This window comes from Kryptolebias marmoratus, unplaced genomic scaffold (assembly GCF_001649575.2).
Source record: "Kryptolebias marmoratus isolate JLee-2015 unplaced genomic scaffold, ASM164957v2 Scaffold69, whole genome shotgun sequence".
Lineage (NCBI taxonomy): Eukaryota > Metazoa > Chordata > Actinopteri > Cyprinodontiformes > Rivulidae > Kryptolebias > Kryptolebias marmoratus.
This window is the reverse complement of record NW_023665803.1, coordinates 23,721-32,378: the sequence shown is the minus strand read 5'-3', so window position 1 is coordinate 32,378 and position 8,658 is coordinate 23,721. Positions and strand designations below refer to the sequence as shown.

General features: G+C 44.8%; 1 protein-coding gene across 1 annotated transcript in view; it reads right to left on the bottom strand.

Moving 5' to 3' along the window:
• Positions 1-1,165: 1,165 nt before the first annotated feature.
• The window catches only part of mansc1 (MANSC domain containing 1), an 11,810-nt gene continuing 4,317 nt past the window's right edge, over positions 1,166-8,658 (bottom strand). The window contains exons 2-4 of the mRNA XM_025003123.2: positions 5,146-5,409; positions 4,923-5,063; positions 1,166-4,573 (exon numbers count right to left, since the gene is read on the bottom strand). Of these exons, the coding sequence (XP_024858891.1) occupies positions 3,546-4,573; positions 4,923-5,063; positions 5,146-5,380 (1,404 nt within the window). The 5' untranslated portion in view covers positions 5,381-5,409 and the 3' untranslated portion in view covers positions 1,166-3,545. The remainder of the gene's footprint in view (positions 4,574-4,922; positions 5,064-5,145; positions 5,410-8,658) is intronic.

The window sequence follows — 8,658 nt, the reverse complement described above, 5'->3', positions numbered from 1 at the left end:
GAGGACGAGTGGATCTGCAGCTCTTCATCACGGTGGCCTGTTGCTGTCGGATCCAGAGGAACTCGGATCGTTCTGGGACGGAACACAAGAACCTTTTCTTTCAACATGACCCTGACTGTATTGTTTATTCAGAAACTAAATCAAACATTTTTGTGCTGGAATTGCTTCAGGAGATCCCGTTGGTATGGATTATATTAATATTCAGATCAATCCAGCAACACGAGCACAGCTGGGTTTGGTTTTTATGTTTATTGCTGAAATAAACAGGTCTTAAACAGATGACAATATATTTAAGTTATTAAAAGGTAAAATAAATACATATTTTGACACTTAGAATAAGAAATTGCAGAAATTGTGTATCTGAGAAAATATTCCACATTGTGCTCAATAAATACCAATGGTTTCTTGTTTATATTTATGTTATATTCATGAGGTTGAATGATTTATTTCATAAAAACATCTGTTCAGTGTTCCCCTGACTCTCATCTTTATTCATAATTCATTCATGTCTCTGTCTTCAGGACACTGAAATCATTTTATTCATTTACTAACTTCTTACTGCCTTCTGTAAATAAGATTAACAATTTTAAAAAGACAGTTTTTTGTTTATTTGGTAAAAAAATGTAATTTTGAGGGTCAACAAACTGCCCTGAGGTAAAGGTGAGAGGTCATGTTCTGTGCAGAACCAGAACCAGAACCACAGAACTCACAAAAACCAACCAGGAACTAACAACTCAAGGGTACCAAACATGTCTTCTAAAAATATATAAAATAAAAACATCTGTAAGTGAAAAATGAGGGAATGCATATCACCCGCCGCCTGTTAAATCAGGGTTCAGTCTGCTCGCAGTCTGCTTCCACACCACGTTTCAGCTCAATATCTGTAAATCGGACTGAGTCGGAACCATTTTTGTGTTTACTAATGTGGCGGCCATCTTGAATCAGGCTGTCACCAAAGGTTCTTTAGTTAGATGTTCATCCAATGGTTGTTTTCTCAGCGTTTCATTAAAACTTGTCAAGTTGTTCTTGAAATGTTGGATGAACAGATGTCCACAGAAACATTTACATGATCACCCATTACCCATCATGGATCTGATGACCATCTGATTCATAACGTGAGGCGTTCGCTGTCCACCGTCAGGAACCAAGAAACACAAACAAAATGTTCAAAAATCACATTTTTTTATTCTTTACAACAAAACATCAAATCCCAAATTTATGTAAAAGCATTACTTCACAAAACGAGACCAAACTATCAGCATCTGTGGAAATAATCAGGCTGCTGCTGCCCCCTGGTGGTGGGAGGCCGCAGCAGGCCGAGAAGAAGCTTCTGCTGAGCACAAAGGGGCGGGGCGTCCTCAAGGTGGGAGGGTCCACCCTGAATGGACAGGTACGTGATTGGTCCACCCTACAGCGTCAGGAAGTAGGAGTTCTAAAGTAAGGAGCGCTAGCTTCTATAAATGTGACTAACGGGAGGAAACAAAGACGCTGTTTTTAAACACCTACTTCCAACCAGTCACATTTTACAAGTCCAACACGTCCAATCAGGGCAGACTTTCCCACTGTGAGGACACCTGCTCTTTGGTGTTCTGCAAAGACTCCTTACTCCATCAGGCCGCTGCTGCCCCCTGGTGGTGGGAGGCCGCAGCAGCAGGTACAAATGTGATTAATATAAGAAAATAGTGCTCAGCCAGTGTGCTCTCATCTATCAGATTTATCAAAAACACATCAGTGCATCAAAGGATTGCATTCATCATGTGATACAAGAGAAAAGTGGATAAAATCTTAAAAACACAGTGACAGAGTGAACGTGACATCTACAGCGATCACCACGAGCTGAAGGAAACAGATGAACCTCAGCTCCACTTCAGAGGCTTCCTGAGTGTAAAGATATTGCTGTCTGTTCTGTCGTCACTTTCCTCCACTGTCCCCGAGGACAGGAGGGGTCTGTGAGACAGCAGGGCGTCCAAAAGTCAACAAAACCAGTTCAAACTGTCCGTAAAACCTCAGACTCCAGGTTCTCCTCCAACGAGGCAGTGTCAGTGAAATGATGCAAAACAACAAGATGTTGGTATAATGCTCTGTGTGTCCAGTTATTTTTCCCTCTCAGAAGTCAGAGAGCTTTCAGATAAGAAGAATTCTGAAATAACAAAACCAATATATTTCTGCTGGTTCTTTTAAGGAGTGTCTTGATCAGTGAAACAAACAGCTAACGAGGGTTAACTGGTTTCTTTGAGCTTTTCTTTTGTTTTATTTCACATTAAATTATTCTGTAAACACAGATAAATGTAACTAAACTGAATCAGTTTTGTTGAGTAAAACTCCTCAGATCTGATAATTGTTGTTTCTTCACAAATAAAAAATAAAAAATAAAACTCGTTTCCTTTTTAAAGTCATCATGTTCACATTAGAACCAGATCTGAAACGTCTGATGGCTGGGGGGGAAGTCCTGCAGCCACTCAAAGCCCCGCCCACTTCGTGTAGAGGGCTTTAACTGACCACTGGAGCTGACCAATCAGAGCAGAGTGGGCGTCAGATTAATAACTGCAAACAGGAACATAACGCAGAAGCTGAAGCTGAACTAAACAAAGCGCCGCCCGGTGGCTGATTCTGGTATACGTTTTAAGCCACGCCCCCTCTATGTAAATGATGGGTCATTTTCCAAAATAAAAACAACTCACCTGAATTCTCTTCAGGTGTTGACAGTTGTTGCTTTCTGTGGGTCTTACCTTGCTGCTGAATGTCCAAAAACAGCGTTTAGCTCTAATTAATTATTTCAGATAATAATAATTTGACGCCATCGGGGTGTGTGGGAGGAGTGGGCGGGGCTTAGAGCTCCACATCCCGAGTGACTGCGGCTCTAAAAATCCAACACAGCAGCTCCAGAAGGCAGAGACACTTTGTCCATCTCTAAGATACACACACTAAAAACTGCCAGGTTATTTTGATAACTAAATTGCTGGGTTAAAGCTCTCGGGTCAAAGGTTGGGTTAGTCTGAAGAAATATTGGGTCAAATTGACCCGGTGGTCAGTCCAAGGACAGAAGTTGACCCGACTGGACCTGATTGGACCTCTGCTTTAGGATGGAAGAAGTAAGGATGAGGCGGTAAAAACAACTTGTAAGAAGATGTTTAACCTGGTTGGCTTCGTTAATAACTTCAGTTTGCACCAAGCAGTAAGATTGGGTTGCTAAAAGAACACTGCTTGGTGCTAGCTAGCTGATGCTAATAGCAGTTAGAGCCAACTAGCTAGCACCAACCCAAGCTGTAATTATTTAATGACCCAGATCTTAGGTTGTTCTTTACAACCAGCTGAGTTAAACTAACCAGGGCTGGTTAACCCAGCCCCGGGTTACAAACTGGGTTGTTTTTACCACAGCAGATTTTAGAAACATTAAGGAGAAATAAAATCTCCAAACGGTTTCATGAAGACTGATGAAGACCTGCAGACCTTCCAACCAATCACAGCCCAGTATTCGCTCAGCCACTCCGGTGTTGTGTCGTAAAGTTTTAAACCTTAAAGAAAGAACGCAGACTTTTCCCTCCTTAAATCTCGTAGTGCAGGTCGTTGAGCTCCAGTCTTGTGTAATGGCGCCGATCGAACGACTCCATCGCCTTCCGCCCACCCACCGCCAGAGCCAGCGTGAGCACAGCGAGCCCCAGCACCATGAACGCCACCATGCCACTCTTCAGCGCTCCTTGTGCCGCCTTCGCCTGGCTGGTGCTGGAGTTCTGGAGGGCATGGCCAGACTGGAGGACGTGATCTGATTGGAAGATGTCTTTGGGTATGATGATCAGACTTGGTGGAGCTGTGGTGGTGGTGGGCGACTCAGTGGGAGGTGGAGTAGTAGTAGTAGGACTCAGAGTACAGGTAGTAGTAGTAGTAGTGGTAGTAGTAGTAGTAGCAGTAGCAGTAGCAGTAGTAGTCATAGTACTATCAGTAGTAGTAGTAGGAGTAGTACTATCAGTAGTAGTAGTAGGAGTAGTAGAGGTGGTGGTTGTGGGAGTTGGAGTGGGGGTGATGGAGGTGGTTGGAGCTGTAGTGGTAGGTTCAGTGTGCGACTGTGAGGTGTCCATAGTTCTAGGCTCCGCCTCTTTGCTAACCATTAGAACAGGAAGTGATGCTGTGGTGCTGGTGGTGCTGACAGGATGTGGTTTTCCTTTCTTTATGGTTTTGTTTGGCTTTTTGCTGTTTTTGTTGGGTTTCCGTGAATCGAAAGCTGGAGACAATCCGGTTGTTGTTGCTGCTGTTGTTGTTGTTGTTGTTGTTGTTGTTGTTGCTGCTGCTGCTGTTGTTGTTGCTGTTGTTGTTGTTGTTGTTGCTGCTGCTGTTGTTGTTGCTGTTGTTGTTGTTGTTGCTGCTGCTGCTGTTGTTGTTGTTGTTGTTGTTGATGTGGTGGTTGGTGGAGACGTAAATGCAGGCGTCGGGGTGATGATGATGATGGGTGGAGGAGGTTCTGTGGTGGTGGGTGGAGCCTGTGTGGTGGTTGTTGGTGCAGATGGTGCTGATGTGGTGCTGGTTTGGACTGTGGTTGTCATGGTGACCAGCCTCGGTGTGGGCAGATGAGTCAAACCTGTGGAGGAGAAAACAAATTATTTTCTGGCATGGTAAGTCTGTCCAGCAGAGGGCAGCAGAGATCCGCCTCAGATGTTCTTTAGTTCAGGTTCTGAAAGTCGTGAAACCTCAGCAGTGTGGTCTTGAGAACGTTTACAGAAATCAAATTAACTTTGCCATTATTGGCATGTTTAGCCTTAACTGCTACAAAGAGATCAAAAGTAGTGGTGATAAATTAAATAAAAGTAATACGAAGGCTGTTCCGTCATGTTTGTCTCTAACTTTTGTTTTGTGGGTAAAAAGGTGAACGGTTTGGGAACCAGAGCAGAAACACAAAGGTCCAATCAAACAGGAAACAGCGGGGTCACCTTTGTAGATGTTGTAGGTGTTGATGCCGTCCTGAGCCTTCATCAGAGGACAGTCCAGTTCGGTGGGACAGTGGAACAGGAGGCAGTTATCATCGTCGGTGTGTTGGGTGGCCTTAAAGACGGCCATGTTGCACCGAGAACCTTCAAAAACAAAGTTTAACGTCACATGACTTTCAGACGTTTCAGCCCTGAATCGGCGCAGTTCCCGCCTCTCGTGTCTCACCTGGTTTGACCTCCTCGGAGCAGCAGGCGAGGACGCAGTCCCGCTCCGAGCGGACCAGCCGAGGGTTCATGGCCGTCGCCGCCGTTCGGCTCAGGGCCTGTCTCACGTTAACCGTGATGCCCTGGTGCTGCCTGGAGAAACACGTCTCTGGTTCCAGGGCTGCTGCAGGAAGTGACATCATCACGAAGAGCGTGGCGGCAGGGACGAGCAGCCTGAGGACGGTGAGAGGGGTCATGGCTGCAGATCAGAGAGGATTCGGACGTTCTGCAGAGAGAAAACAGCAGCTTCACCAACAGGACGGTAAACGTTCTGGTTCTGTTGGACTTTGATCGTCTCAGCGTCCCAGATCTGTCCGTCCCTCAACAAAAGGACTTAAATTAGAAACTGATCTGTGGGGACAAAAATAGAAATCTAATATTAGAAGCTGCTCCTGAAGGAGGCAGGTTTCGTTTTTAGATGCCTTGAAGGAGGTTCAGAAACACGAAACATCTGAGTCACGGAGCTGCCATCGGCTAAAAATAATAATAAAAATAAAGTTCTGCTTTAAAAGGAACAAAAATATCCACCAGAGGCTCTCAGAACCAGTCTGAACTCATCCTCACTGATCTGAGACCAGCCAACATGGTCTTCATGTTCTACCAGGATCCTGGAGAGAAAACTGGAACCAGGTACTCCACCTGGGACAGGGTACCACACCTGGGACAGGGTACCACACCTGGGACAGGGTACCACACCTGGGATCAGGTTCCACACCTGGGACCTGGTACCACACCTGGGATCAGGTACCACACCTGGGACCTGGTTCCACACCTGGGACAGGGTACCACATCTGTTCAACAGTTCTGGATGGGAGCAGATGCTGTTCTAAAACATGGAGAGAATTTTCTGCATTGATGTGTCAGCTGTCCATGCACCCCCATACCATCAGAGAGGCAGTTTTTAGTTCTCTAACCTTCGCAGCAAAGTGAGAAACTGGTTTAAATTGAGACAAATAAATCTTACACAAATGTCTCACAGGTCCATCAGATCCAGGTTTACCTGTGTGAACTGGACAGGCTCTCCTTGTGCATCTAGAGCTTTTCTCCAAGTGTCCTGCCTCAGACAGTCCAAAATCTGCAGGGTGGTGTACCTGATCCCAGGTGGGGTACTCTGTCCCAAGTGGTGTACCTGATCCCAGGTGTGGTACCTGATCCTAGTTGTGGTACCCTGTCCCAGGTGGGGTACCTGATCCCAGGTGTGGTACCTGATCCCAGGTGGGGTACCCTGTCCCAGGTGGGGTACCTGATCCCAGGTTGGTTACCCTGTCCCAGGTGTGGTACCTGATCTCAGCTAGAATCCTATACAGACAGAATGGGACAACATTGCTCTCCTCAGGTCCAGATGTTTACAGATGCTGCACAGAGGAGAACATCTGGAACATCTGCTTCCAGCAGATTCAGAATGACCTGATTTTCTCCTTTAATGGTTCAGTTTCTTAGTTTGACCATCTGATCTGTTTACTGTGTTCCACTGGGAATAAAATCTGAGTTTATGAGATTTGATAATCTATAGATTCTGTTTATTACTGAGGGGAGGAGAGGCTCTGTCTTCTTCATCAATACGTTCCTGATGTTCCAGACTTTAATATTCTCTTATAAACAAGTAAAAAGGATGAAGCTGCAGAGGTTCTGACTGCGGTTCTGATGGTCTACCCTGAACACATGAACCACATCAAAGCTTTAAGCTGAATCCTGGACCAGAACCATCTGCAGTACATGCTTGGTTCTGGTTCAGAACCCACTGAAAACCCAATCAGAACCACAGTCTGGCCCAGTCCTGGTCCAAAAGCTGAAGCTTCTGCAGTTTTTTCTGAAGGACCGATGGACTCTCTGAGGAGGCTCCCATTGGCTCAGTGAGCTGTCAATCAAAAGCTAAGGTTGCTGGGTACATTTGGAACTATCAAGAGTGTTACCATGGAAACAGGACTGACGAGACTCCAGGAAAAGATGGAACCAGCTGACAGCTGACTGGAGATGATGCAACAAGAATCTGTTGGAACAAACGTTTCCCAACCGGAACGTTAGAACGTCTGTAAATAAAAACGGATCACCGGGAGGATTTATTAATTGGACCGGTTCTGCTCTCTGGATTCTAAAATCAACCAATCTAATCAATGTTCCATGTAAAAAAATGATGTTCTGCAAAGTTTGAAATGTTCCCAAAGTGTCTGAATTTACTGTTCTGCAGACAAACAGAACTGAACATTGGACAAACAGCAGCAAACCAAGGAGGCAGCTCGGTGTGCTCTGATTGGTCGGCTGCTGCAGCCTGCTCAAGCTCCGCCCACGAGGATGAGTCAGCATTTATTTAAAACTTTATATGATTTTACATCTCTGCAGAAAGAACCGTTCTCCTGTTCTTTACCATCATTTACACAATAAGTCTGGTTTTATTAGAACCACAGACACTAAAAGCCAAAAACAACTTTAGGTTCTGTCTGAAGACAGCGAGAACGTCTGTTTGAAGGTTCCCTGAGTCCGTTACCAGGTTTTACTTGGGTCAGATTTAATAAGCAGTTCTTAAGTGTTTAGGTAAAAAAAAAGAATGAGGAACCTAAAGTTCTTTCTCAACTAGAACAGTCAAGATCAGTTTTATACAAAAAAAGGAAGAATATCAAACCCTAATACTGTCTCACAGGGTTCTAAAGACCCTGACACTGTCTCACAAGGTTCTAAAGACCCTGATACTGTCTCACGAGGTTCTAAAGACCCTGACACTGTCTCACAAGGTTCTAAAGACCCTGACAGTGTCTCACAAGGTTCTAAGACCCTGACACTGTCTCACAAGGTTCTAGGACCCTGACACCATCTCACAAGGTTCTAAAGACCCTAACATCAATTCGAAAGGTTCTAAAGACCCTGACACCATCTCACAAGGTTCTAAAGACCCTGACACTGTCTCACAAGGTTCTATGACCCTGACACCATCTCACAAGGTTCTAAAGACCGTGACATCATTTCAAAAGATTCTAAGACCCTGACACCATCTCACAAGGTTCTAAAGACCCTGACATCAATTCAGAAGGTTCTAAAGACCCTGACACCATCTCACAAAGTTCTAAAGACCCTGACATAAATTCAGAAGGTTCTAAATACCCTGACACTGTCTCACAAGGTTCTAAAGACCCTGACATCATTTCAAAAGGTTCTAAGACCCTGACATAAATTCAGAAGGTTCTAAATACCCTGACACTGTCTCACAAGGTTCTAAAGACCCTGACATCATTTCAAAAGGTTCTAAGACCCTGACACCGTCTCACAAGGTTCTACAGACCCTGACATCAATTCGAAAGGTTCTAAAGACCCTGACATCATTTCAAAAGATTCTAGGACCCTGACACCATCTCACAAAGTTCTAAAGACCCTGACATAAATTCAGAAGGTTCTAAAGACCCTGACACTGTCTTACAAGGTTCTAAAGACCGTGACATCATTTCAAAAGATTCTAAGACCCTGACACCATCTCACAAGGTTC